The 17474-nt window shown below is 47.4% G+C and overlaps 1 protein-coding gene across 1 annotated transcript in view; it reads right to left on the minus strand.

Moving 5' to 3' along the window:
- Positions 1–506: 506 nt before the first annotated feature.
- The window catches only part of PRKAR2A (protein kinase cAMP-dependent type II regulatory subunit alpha), a 62365-nt gene continuing 45397 nt past the window's right edge, over positions 507–17474 (minus strand). Inside the window, exons 7-11 of the mRNA XM_075321495.1 lie at positions 14910–15011; positions 14743–14817; positions 14593–14658; positions 13419–13557; positions 507–4565 (exon numbers count right to left, since the gene is read on the minus strand). Of these exons, the coding sequence (XP_075177610.1) occupies positions 4432–4565; positions 13419–13557; positions 14593–14658; positions 14743–14817; positions 14910–15011 (516 nt within the window). The 3' untranslated portion in view covers positions 507–4431. The remainder of the gene's footprint in view (positions 4566–13418; positions 13558–14592; positions 14659–14742; positions 14818–14909; positions 15012–17474) is intronic.

The following is a 17474-nucleotide window of genomic DNA, read 5'->3' on the forward strand; positions in this document are numbered from 1 at the left end:
TTTTCTTCCATCCGATATAGTCAGCAGCTACTGCTGACTAAACAGTGGAGCTATGCGTGGATGTCTGACCTCCTTCGCACAAAGCTTGAAAACTGAGCAGCCGTGATCCCACGGGGGGTGTATAGCCAGAAGGGGAGGGGCCTTACACTTTTTAGTGTAATGCTTTGTGTGGCCTCCGGAGGCAGTAGCTATACACCCAATCGTCTGGGTCTCCCAATGGAGCGCCGAAGAAATAATATATATATATTATCTATTTTTATAAAAAAATTATATATATATATTTTTATAAAAATATATAATTTTTATATAAAAAAATTAAAAAAAATATATTATTAAAGAGTTATATATAAAAAAAATTATATATATTTATATATTTTTTTTTCTTCTCTTTTGCTACTTGCTCCACTTTTACATGGTGCTGCTCTGGATGAATCTCCAGCAGATGTTCATATATGACACCAACATCAGGAAAAGGGTTAAGAGGCCGAGGGATGAGGCACAAAACCTTGAATTGTCATCTTGCTTTATTTTAATAATCAAACATTGCATACCCAAATGTGTCAGAAAATGGCGCACAGCTGTACACGGAGCCGAGCGACCGCGCCGTATCCAATACACCCCCCAAAAACAGAAGACAGTGTCGCACAGTGCAGAATATCCGGAGAAAAGATCGGAGGAGCTGAATAAGACTATGGACCAGACGACTCGATAAGAATTTTGCCATTTATTAATAAAACGTAAATCGCAGAAATCCCGTGGAAAGAAGCGGGTCACATGACGGCGCAGGAAGTTCAATACTGAGGATTCCCCATCACTTCCCTTTCTCTGGTAAATACTGTTGGAGTGAAAAGGACGTGAAAATCCCAGAACAGAACCAAACTTGTTTTTAAGGAGGGTCTGTCACGTGCAAGCGGTGCAGGCAGCCATCTATTGGGAGTGGACAATGTCGGCCATCAATCTGCTAGAACTTAGCGGCAAATCACCAGGACACCATCTTACGTCAGGAAGGATACACAGTTTTTGGGTTTTGTTTTTTTCCAAACAGCCAATCAAAAGGGCAGAGAAGTCACCTGACCCCACTGCTGTGTCCAAGAGTGAAACCCCTCCCCCCCATGGCGGCCTTCTTCGAAAAACAGCACAGGCTGGGTGCGATATTGCAGCGGAGCTCAATTTTCTCCAAGAGTGCTGAGGTGCAATACCAGACACAACCTGCAGACAGAGGTGGTGCTGTTTTTTGGAGAATAGCAATCCTGGTAATAGAATACTGGACAATCCCTTTAAGGCAACAACCAACCACCCCTAATTTGCCCTGACAGTCATGCTTATTTTATAATAGCATCAGGTTGGAGACTGCCCGATTAAAGGAATTGTCCAGGGTAAGAAAAACATGTCTGCTTTAATCAGTAAACAGCAGTGGACATGTCTATGGGTGGTGGCAGGTATCTCAGACCAGCTCCATTGAAGTGAATGGGTCCAAGTTGCTATACCACACACAACCTGTAGACAGAGATGGCGCCATCTTACAAAGAAATCAGCCACTTTTTTTTAATAAATCTTAGTTAACCCCTTTAAAAAAAAAAAAGGCAAAAACGGGGCCTAACTCAGCTCTGCCCTGGTGATCATACCCCCCCCTCTACACTCATTGGCCAAATACCAGTGCATTAGCCCAAGTGGCCGCCTGTATTGTGCTCTAATGACGGGTACATACCAATGCAACACAAAAATGAGCAGTAGTAACACGTGGGGCGCATTCACAGGTGAAATCATTTTGCAAAGCACTTAACACCTTGAGGTAGCTTCTTTTAGGCAGAAAGTCAGTTGTGTGTTGGTATAAGCAAACGGGGGTAAAAATCGGATAGTGCATTTCCACTTCTTTATACATTTTTTTTTTTTTCTCCTCAAAAACGCATACTAGATTACAGACTGAACACGCGGAGCCGCATCCCTCAATATAGCCCTGTAGCCTGAACTAAAACTATCGCTAGAAACCAAAAAGGAAGGCCTCAAGGAGAAAGAAAGGTGACAACGTAAAGACATCCTGCAGCAGAAAATACAGCAAAACCACGCTGCAAGACCCCCCCCGGGAGCTGAATGGAATTTTAACCCACCCTCCCACCCCAAAAAAAGAAAATTCTGAAATTTGGAGAAAAAAAAATAAAAGTAAAAATAATCAGTTTTGGCAAAACTGGTATACATACACCTGTCGATAAAAAAAAACAAAAAAAAACAAACAAGTTCATCTGGAAACAGGAGAAGAGTGACGGGGACATTCAGATGTAATTTTTTTTGTAAGTTTTTATCTGTGCAGAATAGTTTGTGTTTAAACCCGAGCAATAAATTTGACATATTAAAATGTGAACTATGTGCGGTGACATGAAAGAAGAAAAAAAAAAAAGTGGTCAGCAAGAAAAAAGGTGAATCCTAAGGGGAGAAAGTGGGGAAAATACAAATAAACGCCTTCCATCGACAGCAGGAGTAAGAACGGCCGACGTCCCGTTCCCTCCCCCCAGAGACACTTTGCTGCTGAGTTCTCCCGATTGACCTCTCTGGTGTTTCTGAAGTTGTCGTGTCCCCCCCCCCCCCCTAATTAAGTACAAGGTTGCAAAGAAAACAAACAAAAGAAAGTGGTGCAGTAAGCAATGCAGAGTGTGAACACGGCTGTCTGATGCATTAGCAGTTATAGGGATATTCTATTTAAAAAAGGGAATGTTTGTAAAGGAGGTGTCCAGGAATAAAAAGAAGCCGGTCGTGTCTGAGAAGGGTGGAGTGTGAACAAGGACATATCGCAGTATCAGTTTTACCTGGTGGGCCCCTTTAAGTGAATAATTCCTGGACATTAGTCTTTTGCGTCCGTCAATCCTTCACTACGAACCTCATTAATACTCGTAGGTTTTCCCGGGCGGAGTGTGGGAGTCCTAAGCTCCGGGACTGCATTTTTAGTACTACATGCACTAGCTGACTGGCTCTTAGTCGCCGTCTATGTTACATCCTGAAGAAGCCTAACAAAGAAATGGAAAGGCTTGTAAGTCTGCATAAGGCACTAGGGGAAGATTGTAAAATGCAGTCAGGCAGCTTAGAGACACAATGAGGACGAGATCCCATCAGAAAAGAGCAGGAACTTGTGCTCCTCATCTTATAGGATCAGTACGTGGCTGCGCTGTCAGGAACCTTCAGCATCCGAGCTTTACCAGTCACCTCCAGCTAACCAGGGACAATATGGCGGGAAAATCACTACCTAGAAATACTGCATGGTGTGACTCAAAAATGAAAATTACTACTTTATGTTAATACTTTACCCAAAAGGGGACAAAGAAAAAAGGAACGCAGTGAAAACTGAGTAACAAATCCTGCCAGATAAAAATGCGTACCGTATGAAAACCAAGGACGGGGGAGGGGGGAAGCTACAAATCTGACTTTAATAAATACTTTCAAGTTTAAAAGCGATCTAAAACTAGTACGCCAACCCCTGCAGGATGAGCAGAGCCGTCACTGCGCTCCACAGGAATGCAGGATCCCCACCGAGTGCCACAAAGTCACGGCCGTATGATGACGTCACAGGGCAACATTTTATAAAAACACTACTTCCTCTTCACAGATGGTTTCTGGCTTTCGGAGGGGGAAGGTCTGCTAAAACGCCGAATTTATAAAATCGGAAGTGAAAAAGAAAAAAAAAGTGCCAACAGTAAAGGTGATAATTTTAGGATTTAACAGAGTAATTAAAGGGAACCATTATTTCATAAAACGGACATGTCAGAAGTGTAGATCGGCGAGGGTCTGGGTCAGACACTAAGTGGCAGAAGTGTTTAGTAGAATGCCGTGCTGAGGGGCAATGATCCCAGCTGAGCGCTTCTGCCGCAGTGTGTCAGTGATTGGTGTGGAGGGGCGGGAGGGGGTCTTAGCATTTGGTTCCTGCAGAATCAAACTTGACATGGGAAAATGTTTTCTGAAATAATAAATACCTTCTTAAACAAATCAGTAAGTATCAAGGTGGCTGTGGTGGGAGATGACTCGGGGGGTCTTGTCTCACGAAATTGAGAAAGCCACAAAGCTAAGCATAAAGCAAACCTAACGAGCACGCAAGGACGCCGAAGCAGCAGAGAGCAGGGGAGCCGCAGGGGGGATATTCCGAGACCCGTCGTTCTGGAGCAGGGCAGTATATTCTTTTATAAAAAGGCACGTTTATAGATGGTCTTAGTATGGGATCTCAGCAGCAAAATTATCACACAGATTGGATTTCTACCCCGGCCTCTGGTGCTGAATTCTTCCATTTGTAAATAGTTTCCTAAAATTAAAAAAAAAAACCAAAAAAAAAATGCCCAAGACGACAGCCGCAGAGTCTGTCCCGTGGTGGCGCTTTGTCCCTTGTTGTACAGCTGACAGGAGGCTTGTGTCTGTGTCTTGAACAGAAAAGGCACTGAGGTAACAAGGTGCCTACTTTCCTGGATCCCGAAGGTCCATACTAGAACCAAATAATGCCACCAGCTGCTCCTCGTAATGTGTGATGTTTCTCTTCATAATGTCCATGCAGGGGCCCAGCAATCGCTCGAAGGCTTGCACATCCATAACTGAGAAAGAGGAAAAAGGGGAAATAATGAAAAAGATGAGTAGAGAAGTAAAAAAAAATATAACATACATACATATACATACATATACATACATACATACATACATACACACATATACATACATACACATACATACATATACATACATATACATACATACATATACATACATACATACACATACATACATATACATACATATACATACATACATATACATACATACATACACATACATACATACACATACATACATACACATACATACATACTAATATAATATATTATATATATAATATATAATATACACACACACATACATTATATATATATATATATATATATATATATATATATATATATATATATATATATATACACATATACACATATACACATACACACATACAATAATCAATCCTTATTTCTATACAGCGCTAACATATTCTAAATCACTTTACATCAGCAACACTGTCCCCATTAGGACTCAGAATCTAAATTCCCTATCTGTATGTCTTTGGATCCGTTTGTTGAATGTAATCTACTGTTCTCTGGTATCAGCCACTGCAGCTAAGAAACTGTTACTTTTTTTTTTTTTTTTTTTTTACTGAAGAGGTTTTGTTTTTTTTTGAAGTTTCTAAAACCATACAGAACATACCTCAACCCACTCTCCTCGGTTAGAAACCGAAACATACCTCCTAGCTGCTGCCCGCGTCCTTGGCTCCTCTTCTGATTTTTAGACCCAGCGTGACATCATGGTTACAGAGCGACACTCATGATATTTCGCCAGGCCGGCCAATCAAAAAAGAGAATTTTGTTACTTACCGTAAATTCTTTTTCTTATAGTTCCGTATTGGGAGACCCAGACATTGGGTGTATAGCTTCTGCCTCCGGAGGACACACAAAAGTACTACACTAAAAAGTGTAGCTCCTCCCTCCGAGCATATACACCCCCTGGAGAACCAGATCTAGCCAGTTTAGTGCAAAAGCTGAAGGAGAATAGCCACCCACAAGTAGAGATAGAGCAAGAACCGGAACAACCGGAGCCTCTGTCTACAACAACAGCCGGTGATAACACGCGGAACAAGAAACTGCCAACAGGCAACAGGGAGGGTGCTGGGTCTCCCAATACGGAACTATAAGAAAAAGAATTTACGGTAAGTAACAAAATTCTCTTTTTCTTTATCGTTCCTATGGGAGACCCAGACATTGGGACGTCTCAAAGCAGTCCATGGGTGGGAATAAACAGAAAACTGAGAAGTAGGCGGAGCCTAACTTCACAAGTGGGCGACAGCCGCCTGAAGGATGCGTCTGCCCAAGCTCGCATCTGCCGAAGCATGAGCATGCACTTGGTAGTGCTTTGAAAAGGTATGCAGGCTAGTCCAAGTGGCAGCCTGACAGACCTGCTGAGCCGTAGCCTGGTGCCTGAAAGCCTAAGAGGCACTGACAGCTCTGGTCGAGTGTGCCTTGATCTCCGGCGGGGGAGGCACCTGAGTACATTGGTAGGCATCCGAAATGGTCGATCTAATCCAATGAGCTAAGGTCGGCTTAGAAGCCGAGAGGCCGTCACGCCGACCTGTGGTTAGCACAAAAAGAGAGGTGCACCGCCTAAGAACAGCGGTGCGAGACACATAGATCCGGAGCGCCCGCACCAGATCCAGAGTATGCAACGCTTTTTCAAAGCGATGAACAGGAGCCGGACAAAAGGAAGGCAGGGAAATGTCCTGGTTAAGGTGGAAAGGAGAAACCACCTTAGGGAGAAAGTCCGGAGTCGGACGGAGAACCACCTTGTCTTGATGAAAAACCAAAAAAGGTGACTCCGAAGAGAGCGCAGCCAAATCAGAGACTCTCCTGAGGGAAGTTATGGCCACCAGAAAGACCACTTTCTGTGAAAGACGAGACAAAGAAACCTTCCTAAGAGGCTCAAAGGGGGGGTTTCTGCAAGGCCGTGAGGACCAGATTGAGGTCCCAGGGATCCAAGGGCCGCCGGTAAGGCGGAATGATGTGAGACGCGCCCTGCATGAAGGTGCGGACCTGAGCCAGCCGGGCGATACGCCGCTGGAACAACACTGACAGAGCCGAGACTTGTCCCTTGAGGGAATTGAGGGATAGTCCTAGCTGCAGACCGGACTGTAGAAAGGACAGGAGGGTCGGCAAGGAAAAAGGCCAAGGAGCATGGCCGGAAGAGCGACACCAGGACAGGAAAATTCTCCAGGTCCTGTGATAGATTTTTGCCGAGGAATACTTCCGAGCCCGAGTCATAGTGGAGATAACTTCAGGAGGAATACCAGAAGTCGTCAAGATCCAGGACTCAAGAGCCAAGCCGTCAATCTGAGAGCCGCAGAATTCTGGCGGAAAAACGGACCTTGTGAGAGAAGGTCTGGACGGTCCGGGAGATGCCACGGCACCTCTACGGACAGATGGAGCAGGTCTGGGTACCAAGCTCGCCTGGGCCAGTCCGGAGCAATGAGGATGACCCGACGGCCCTCCATTCTGATCTTGCGCAGGACTCTGGGCAAGAGAGCTAGAGGGGAAAACACGTAGGACAGACGAAACTGGGACCAATCTTGAACCAGAGCGTCCGCTGCAAAGGCCTGAGGATCGTGGGAGCGAGCCACGTAAACCGGAACCTTGTTGTTGTGCCGGGATGCCATTAGATCCACTTGCGGAGTGCCCCACTTGCGGCAGATTGACCGAAACACTGCCGGATGCAGGGACCACTCGCCACCGTCCACGGTTTGACGGCTGAGATAATCTGCTTCCCAGTTTTCCACGCCTGGGATGTGGACTGCGGATACAGTGGACTTTGAGTCCTCCGTCTATTGAAGGATGCGTTGAACCTCCAACATTGCCAGGCGGCTGCGTGTCCCGCCTTGGTGATTGATGTAGGCAACCGCTGTCGCGTTGTCTGACTGGACTGGATGTGCTTGCCCGCCAACAGGTGGTGAAAGGCTAAGAGAGCTAGAAGCACAGCTCTGGTTTCCAGCACATTGATCGAGAGGGCTGACTCGGACGGAGTCCAAGTGCCCTGCGCACTGTGGTGGAGATATACCGCTCCCCAGCCGGATAGACTGGCATCCGTGGTGAGGATCACCCAGGACGGGGCCAGGAAGGAGCGTCCCTGAGAAAGAGAGAGGGGCCGAAGCCACCGCTGAAGGGATCCCCTGGTCTGTGGAGACAGAGCCACTAACCTGTGCAAGGAGGAAGTCCGCTTGTCCCAACAGCGGAGAATGTCCAGCTGCAGAGGACGCAGATGGAACTGGGCAAAGGGAACAGCCTCCATTGACGCCACCATCTGACCCAGCACCTGCATTAGGTGCCTGATGGAATGACGGCGGGGCCTCAGCAAAGAGCGCACCGCCAGATGGAGGGACTGCTGTTTGACTAAGGGCAGCTTCACAAGTGCCGGCAGAGTCTCGAATTGCATCCCTAGGTACGTGAGCCTCTGGGTCGGAGTCAGAGTGGATTTGGGCAGATTGACAAGCCACCCGAATTGGACTAGAGTGGCGAGAGTGAGCGAGACACTCCGCTGACAGTCTGCGCTGGATGAAGCCTTGACTAGAAGGTCGTCCAGGTAAGGAATCACTGCCAACCCCTGGAGGTGCAGAACCGCAACCACTGCTGCCATGACCTTGGTGAATACTCGAGGGGCCGTGGCTAACCCGAAGGGGAGAGCCACGAATTGAAAATGTTCCTCTCCGATTGCAAAACGTAGCCAACGCTGGTGAGAAACTGCAATTGGCACATGCAGATAGGCATCTCTGATGTCGATGGATGCCAGGAAATCTCCTTGGGTCATTGAGGCAATGACTGATCGCAGAGACTCCACGCGAAAATGCCGCACCTGAACATACTTGTTGAGAAGCTTGAGATCCAGGATGGGCCGGAAGGAACCGTCCTTTTTGGGGACTAGGAAGAGATTTGAGTAGAAACCTCTGAACCGTTCCCGGGCGGGAACCGGTACAATTACTCCGTTGGCCTGCAAGGATGCCACGGCCTGAGAGAAGGCGGCGGCCTTGGAGCAGGGGGGAGTTGACAGAAAAAAATCTGTTTGGCGGGCTGGAAGAGAATTCTATCCTGTAGCCGTGGGAGATGATATCCCGCACCCACTGATCGGAGACGTGTTGAAACCAAGCGTCGCCAAAGTGGGAGAGCCTGCCACCGACCAAGGACGTTGCTGGCGCGGCCAGATAGTCAAGAGGAGGCTGCCTTAGTGGCAGCAGCTCCTGCGGTCTTCTGTGGACGCGCCTTTGTGCGCCAGTTGGGTCTTTGGTCCTTGGCTGAGTTAGTGGACGAGGCCGAGGGCTTAGAGGATGACCAGTTGGAGGAACGAAAGGAACGAAACCTCGACTGGTTTCTACCCTGGACAGGTTTCTTGGTTTTGGTCTGTGGCATGGAAGTACTCTTCCCTCCAGTAGCTTCCTTAATAATTTCATCCAGTTGTTCACCGAACAGCCGGGACCCAGCAAAAGGGAGCCCAGCAAGGTACTTCTTTGAAGAAGCATCTGCCTTCCACTCTCGAAGCCACAAGATCCTGCGGATAGCGAGGGAATTAGCCGAAGCCACCGCAGTGCGGTGAGAAGCCTCCAGCATGGCAGACATGGCGTAGGATGAAAAGGCTGAAGCTTGGGAAGTTAAGGCAACCATTTCGGGCATAGATTCCCTGGCGAGGGAATGCATCTCCTCTAGAGAAGCAGAGATGGCTTTGAGAGCCCACACTGCTGCAAAAGATGGGGAGAACGAGGCCCCTGCCGCCTCATATACAGATTTGGCCAGAAGGTCAACCTGGCGGTCAGTGGAATCCTTAAGAGAGGTGCCATCAGCCACTGATACAACTGTCCGGGCTGAGAGTCTAGACACCGGAGGGTCTACCTTTGGTGAATGAGCCCACTCCTTGACCACCTCAGGTGGAAAGGGAAAACGGTCATCAGAACCACGCTTTGGGAAGTGTTTGTCAGGACAGGCCCTAGGCTTGGTCACAGTGGCCTGAAAACTGGAGTGGTTAAAGAACACACTCCTTGTCCTCTTAGGCGAGGTAAACTGGTGCTTTTCTGCCAGAGAGGGTTGTTCCTCTGATACTGGCGGATTGAGGTCCAGTACAGAATTAATGGACGCAATCAAATCACTAACATATGAGTCACTTTCGGACAGATCAATGGGGCACATGGAGGTAGCCTCCGAGCCCCCAGTAACGGCATCCTCCTCGTCCTGCGAGTCAGCTCTTGAATCAGAGCCGCAGGACGAGGAAGGAGAGGGAGCCCTGCGTCTCCTCTTAGGAGGATGGGGTCTGGGACCAGATGAAGAATCCTCTGAGCTCCACTGAGAGAGCCCTAGCAGCAGAGGCGCCCTGAGAAGGGGGCTGATGCATGTTCAGCAAAGTCCGGGACAGCTTTCCCATGGAGTCGGCAAAAGACTGGGAGATTGAGCTAGAGAAGGATTCTACCCAAGCCGGGGGTTCAGCCACTGGAGCCGGAGCAGCCGGAGGGACCACTGTGGGTGCGATTCCAGGCTGAGGCATTGTCAGGTTAGAGCAGGCATCACAATGTGGTTATGTGCTCGGTTCAGGCAGCACGAGCTTACATGCAGTGCATATTGAGTACAGCCTTGCAGCCTTGCTCCTTGTGTGAGACATGCTGCTGAAGTGGGGGCTCTGAGCCAGAATGACCCCCAGAGAGTATATAAGCAGGTCCACAACCGGAGGTTGTGGCTTACCAGACCGTTTGTGTGCCCTCCAGATCCCACAGCCCGGACACCCAAGCAGCTTAGCAGGGATGCTGCAGCCAGCGCCGATCGCAGAGAGAAACGCTGATAAAATGGCGCTGGAGCGAGGAGAGGGGGCGGGACCTGCTCTGAGAGCGGGATCTGGAGGGCCAAGGAGATTTACAGGGGAGGGGACATGTACTCAGAGGAGTGTCCCTCCCCTGTGCCGAACGGCCGCTGGGCGGAGCCGCACTGTCCCTCTGCATGATTGACATGCAAGGGCAGTGAAATCGAAAGTAGGCCTCAGGCGAAGCCGGGGCCTAAATTTAAGCGATGCGGCCGGCGTGCAGGCCCCATCGGCGCGGTTCTCAGGTGACAACCAGAGAACCGGCCGGAAATGTCAGAACAGTTACACAGCACACTCTCCCCAACAATAAAGTACAAGGGACCCCCCGAATATAAACGTCTCAGATACTTAGCTTGCTGAGACGCAGGGTTCCAAGTCCCTGGGGATGAGTGCTCCGTCCAGCAGGATCCTGAAGGGCTGCAGATGGAGACCGGCCTCCTGCAAAGCAAGGAGAACCGTGCTGGCTCCCACTTCAAGCCAGAGCCCGAGGGATGGTGAAGGAGCGCGGCATGTAAGGCTGCAGCCTTGGAATCAACCTTAACAGCACCGCCGACACAGTGGGGTGAGAAGGAACATGCCGGGGGTCCAGACTTGGACCCGCTTTTTTTCAAAAACTTTCCAAAATGAAAAATCAGATGAGAATGCATGTGTGGATGTATGCCTCCTGAACACAAAGCAATGAACTGGCTAGATCTGGTTATCCAGGGGGTGTATATGCTCAGAGGGAGGAGCTACACTTTTTAGTGTAGTACTTTATGTGTCCTCCGGAGGCAGAAGCTATACACCCAATGTCTGAGTCTCCCATAGGAACGATAAATCAGAAATGCCAGCAGATACCAGGTGCATCTCACGGCTCCCGCCCAGCAGATACTGACTACTGGCTTTGGCACCATACCAGGCTCCTGTGAATTGATCTGTTCATGTCCATTGATAGATTGTGGAAGGGAATGACTGTTACTTTCTAGTTTATGGCAGGTCCATCAGGTACACTGAATGTATCAGCACCTGGGATTTCCGAGCCCCTTCTTACGCCAATGTCACAGTGAAATTAGGGCACTTTGTGGACTATAGGTGGAACAGCTCTCACATGTCTAGTACTGCATCCAGATAACTCCAGCCAAAATTATCCATATCATATTTTATCTGGGTTTCTCTCACCTGTCACCTCCAGGCCTTGTAAGTGCACAAATGTACAACAGTGAAAACGCCTCAATTTCTCCCGGAGTTGGGAGAATGACGACCATCTCACCTTCCAAAATAGAAGTTAGCCGCTCTATACCTTTCTGTTTCCACCATTCATAGCCCTCACAACGTGAAATAGGCTGGTAGGGCATCACCGCTTTCACTTATTACAAATCCCTGAGAATGGATGTTCTAAATAAGAATTGAAACCTTGTGCGTCTCCTTGTGTTATTATATGTTGGGGTCTTGCTCCTCCCAGATCCCCTCATTCTCAGGTACTCAAACTGCGCTGCTAAAAAGTACATCCAATGGCTTGGCACATGACGCATGCTATTTCCGTCATCTTTGTGACAGTGATTATCTTTAATGGAGAGGACAACAGGAAAGGTGGTCATTATCCCACGGCCTCCATGATGTTTGCTTTACATTACACATATCCAAAGCAGAGAGTCTGCCTATACATTCATATCCAGGCAGGCAGCAGATATCCCCTGCTGTGACACCTCTGTAGGACGAGTGACCCTTTATACAAGCCCCATTACCCAATTCTTACATGTCCTAACTAATACTGGAGAGACAGCTACAAGCCATCAATGGATCCTGTAATGAAATCTTTGTGACGCAATCAAAATAGGATCCAAACAATACTTTATGTTCTAACTATGGAATATAAAAGGTGAAATAGCTAAGACCTAAAGCTTTTCTGATCGCCACACCATTAGAGCAGGGATGTGCTGTGTATTACAGTGATGCAGCATATAGGCACAGTGCCATATGGTCAGGGAACCGTAATTCTACATGATGGGCCCTCAGAAGGGTCCTGTCTAAGGCTATGTGCGCACAGTGCGTTTTTGGTCAGAAAACTGCATAACTTTGCTTCCCCAGCAAAGTCTATGAGTTTTCACTTTTGCTGTCCGCACAGTGCTTTTTTTTTTTTTTTTTTAAGCTGCGTTTGAATTAAGGAAAAGGGAAAAAAAAAAAAGCTACATGTTAATTCTTTTCCGTTTTTCCACCCATGCAATGCATTGGAAAAACGAAGCCAAAAATCACACCAAAACGCAGTAGAAACGCATGCGTTTTTACCGCGGGTGCGTTTTTGTGAGGACAAAAAACGCTACATCTTTATGGTAACAAACAAAGGCAACATGCGCACATAGCCTAAGACTCCATTCACACCACGTTCGTATACATCAGCATGTTCAGCTGCAAAAAGCATCCGGGGCTGAGGTTAGACACAGATGTTCCCATTCACCATAAGGAGGCCAAACGCGTGTCCTTTTATTCTCCATCTGGCCTTTTTTTGTGAGGCTGAACTGAATAACGCAGCATATTTCATCTAGCTAGGCAACATTAATTTTCTGCTAAGAGCCTATGGATGGCAGAGATGCCACTATATAGGTGTAAAAGTATTTATCAAACAGACGTCATTATCGCCGATAGGTGACGGGTCATACACGGTTTAGTAATAGCCACTTATTTGGATCCAAGTTTCCAAGAAGAAATTGTCCTGATCAAAACCTTGGAAGCAGAATGAGGAAAACCATAGGAGAGCTCATGAATATGAGATTAGCGAGGGTCCACAAGCCCCCACTGATCAGCTGTAGTGTGGACAGATGACCGCTCCATCAGACAGTACTGATATGCAGGACAAAGCTGCGGCCACTACAGTGTGATGGAGCAATGGTGTATATACAGTTTATATCCAGCCACAGCTAACAGATGATCAATAGGGGTACTGGGTGTCGGACACCCACTTATCTGATATCTTTCCTAAGCAGATTATCAATATCAAACCCCTTTAAACGCAGACTTGTACAGTCTTCATTTTCCTTCACATTTCTTACCTAAACACTTGACGTTCTCTACGGCATACGCAGAGGCAGCGCGGGGCTTGTTGGTAACAAGAGCAAGTTCTCCAAAATACTGGCCTCTCTTACAGCGGGTGAGCTCCACTTCTTGGTTACTTTCTTGGCCAGACTTTGTCTAAAAGAGGAGAACAGCACGTTACAAGTGATGTCACTGCACCGTCTTGAGGAACAAGCGAAGTTTTCATCTCAGCTCAGTTTCTGACACAAGATAAAACGATGAGAAGACTACTGGGATAAGCGGTTACATTGTTAGCAGCATAGCTGTCATTCCCCTACACCAGTTCCCAGAGATAAAAGTGACTTGATAGATAGTTTAAAGTCTGATTATCCACATCAGTCAGAACTCGCAGGTAGCAGATTGGAATAATTCCTGATCTTTGCAGGTGTAAGTGACGTCCTGAGCGCCGCTCACCTGCACAAGTGACCGATGCCAGACAACACAATGACAGAATGCGGAAAATTCACGGAATTTGCCGCGATTTTTTCATGAAAATTCCGCGGATTTTTTCAACAATCCGCAGTACAGTGAGTCCCCAGTCATTTCTATGGCATTTGGGGACTTCTGTGCCCATGCTGAGGTTTCTTCCGCAGCGAAAATAATGCAGATTTCCCTGAGGAAAAATCTGCAGCATGTCAATTATTCCTGCGGATTTCTCCGCAGGGTCCCATACTTACCTGCCTTGATAGACACCGGAGTCACTTTCTCCGTCCGGTGGACCCAGGAGCAGGAGGTGGGCGGGGCCTGCATGAGCTCCGGTCATGTGACAGCCAGAGCTAGTTCAGGCCCGCCCACCTTCTCCTGCACAGTGCACACACGGCTGGAAAGTAAAGTTCTGCGTGATGGAGGCAAGTATGAACGCCATCACTCAGCACTTATTCTGCATTGAGAATGCAGTGCCGAAGCCATGGTACTGTATCCTCAATGCAGAATGACCGCACCATATCCGCAGGACATTCCGCAAGAAAACCGCAGCATGGAAACAGACAAAGTTGTGCTGCGGATTTCTGGGAGCTCCTGCGGAATGTCCTGCAGATATAGTCGCAGGACACTGTCCCCGTGGGCACATAGCCTAAGAGTTGTATGTAACACAATTCAACTTCTTACAATGTTCTCTCTGGGGAGGAGATATTCTGCACCTCCCCCACTCACCTTGCTTTTCATCATTATTTTTACTTCTCCGGACTCGACGATGTAGAAGCAGTCCGCCTTGTCACCCTGCAGAGTAAACCATACAATCTTAGAGTTGCACATGACCCTCATTCTCCCCGGGTTTTCAGTGCAAGGACGGGCAGCACTCACCTGTGCGATAATGCGGTCTCCATCTTTATAAATCTTCTCTCCTATTACATCTACAATTTTCATTCGCTCAGAAAGCTGGAGGAAAAAAAATAAAAAATAAAATCAATGCAGATAATACAGGAAATGGTTCAATGTAATATATAGGAGGACAGGCGGTCGCGTCTCACCTCTAATGACTTTAGAATGGGCACAGATTCTACAAAGATCTCGTACATCTTCCTTTTTTTGGCATTGTTTTTCAGAATTATTCTTCTGAAAGTGACTCGATCCTGGTAAAAAAAAAAAAAAAAAAAAATAATAATTATATACAAGAAATGCAGAATTTTCCACATTAATTTAGACCCTGTATATTAGAGTCATTGTTACAGGTGGTCACATGCAGAGCTCACAGAACTAGACATTCATTCTGATGTATGACTGCCTATACCCCCTTAAAGTAGAAGTGAATGTATGTGGGCATATATATTATATACACACACACTTGTAAAAGGACCATGGAATAAATGGTGTAATTCAAAGAAAGATCGGCAGCACTCAGCGGTGAAAAAAAAGCTTTAATCGTGCTTCATGCAGACAGGTGAGAACGGCAAAAGGGGGCGGTATGGGGGAGGGAGCACGTAGGACAACGGTGCAGTTTCGCACCTCTAAGAGTGCTTTCACGGGTCCCGCTGAGTGCTGCCGATCTCTTTCTTTGAATGGACGCTTACTGATCTTTGGCAATAGCACCTCCGGATCTGTCAGATTCCCTCAAGCCGGATAACTAAAGGTGAAGGCTCACAAAACTCCAAAGACCACGCTGCAGGACTGCATAAACTCATGTGGCTCTCCTATACGGGACGGACCTAATTTAGAAGATGCCGCAGACATCTATGATCGTATGGTAAGCAGTGCCCAGCATTTTTTCCTTCTATTTTTATTACATAAATAAATGGTGTAAATATATTTACATATAGCTCTGACACAGATAAAAGACCACTGCAAAATTTTCAGTTCTTTTGATTTTTCTCTATAGGTATATTTGAGTGAAATGTTAATTGTTCTTTTATTCTATAAAGCTACTGACATGTGTTTCTGAAAATGAGAAGGACGTATGAATCAAGCCACATACAAGGTTATCCTGGAAAAAAAGTTGCTTCCTTCTGCTCAGGCAATGTTCCAACTCTGAGGACTGTTTTTTTCCAGCAGGAAAATGCTTCATGCCACACAGCTAGGTCAATCAATGTGTGGATCAAGGACCACCACATCAAAACCCTGTCATCGCCAGCCCAATCTCCAGACCTGAACCCCATTGAAAACCTTTGGAATGCAATATCAAGAGGAAGATGGATAGTCACAAGCCATCGAAGAAGAACTACTTTTATGTTTGCACCAGGAGTGGCATAAGGTCACCAAAAAGCAGTGTCAAAGACTGGTGGAAAACAGCGAAGACGCATGAAAGCTGGGATTAAAAATAATGGTTACTCCACAAAAAAGAGAATTTTGTTTACTTACCGTAAATTCTTTTTCTTATAGTTCCGACATGGGAGACCCAGAGCACGGGTGTATAGCTTCTGCCTCCGGAGGACACACAAAGTACTACACTAAAAAGTGTAGCTCCTCCCTCCGAGCATATACACCCCCTGGATGACCAAATCTAGCCAGTTTAGTGCAAAAGCTGAAGGAGGACATCCACCCACAAGTAGAGACAGAGCAAAACCCGGAACAACCAGCACCTCTGACTACAACAACAGCCGGTGAAAACACACGGAACAAGAAAACTGCCAACAGGCAACAGGGAGGGTGCTGGGTCTCCCATGTCGGAACTGTAAGAAAAATAATTTACGGTAAGTAAACAAAATTCTTTTTTTCTTAATCGTTCCTTATGGGAGACCCAGACCATGGGACGTCTCAAAGCAGTCCATGGGTGGGAAATAAACAGAAAACTGAGAAGTAGGCAAAACCTAACTTCACAAATGGGCGACAGCCGCCTGAAGGATGCGTCTGCCCAAGCTCGCATCTGCCGAAGCATGAGCATGCACTTGGTAGTGCTTCGAAAAGGTGTGCAGACTAGACCAAGTGGGAGCCTGACAGACCTGCTGAGCCGTAGCCTGGTGCCTGAAACCCCAAGAGGCACCGACAGCTCTGGTCGAGTGTGCCTTGATCCCCGGCGGGGGAGGCACCTGAGTACTCTGGTAGGCATCGGATATGGCCGACCTAATCCAACGAGCTAGGGTCGGTTTAGAAGCCGAGAGACCCTTGCGCTGACCTGTGGTCAGCACAAAAAGAGAGGTGCACCGCCTAAGAGCGGCGGTGCGTGACACAGATCCGGAGCGCCCGCACCAGATCTAAAGTATGCAACGCTTTCTCAGCGATGAACAGGGGCCGGACAAAGGGAAGGCAATGAAATGTCCTGGTTAAGGTGGAAAGGAGACACCACCTTAGGAAGAAAGTCCGGAGTCGGACGGAGAACTACCTTGTCTTGGTGAAAAACCAAAAAAGGTGACTCCGAAGAGAGCGCGGCCAAATCAGAGACTCTCCTGAGAGAAGTTATGGCCACCAGAAAGACCACTTTCTGTGAAAGTCGAATCAAAGAAACTTCCCCAAGAGGCTCAAAGGGGGGTTTCTGTAAGGCCGTGAGGACCAGATTAAGGTCCCAGGGATCCAAGGGCTCGAGACCTGTCCCTTAAGAGAATTGAGGGATAGTCCTAGCTGCAGACCGGACTGTAGAAAGGACAGGATGATTGGCAAGGAAA

This window comes from Anomaloglossus baeobatrachus, chromosome 8 (genome assembly GCF_048569485.1).
Source record: "Anomaloglossus baeobatrachus isolate aAnoBae1 chromosome 8, aAnoBae1.hap1, whole genome shotgun sequence".
NCBI classification, from domain to species: Eukaryota; Metazoa; Chordata; class Amphibia; order Anura; family Aromobatidae; genus Anomaloglossus; species Anomaloglossus baeobatrachus.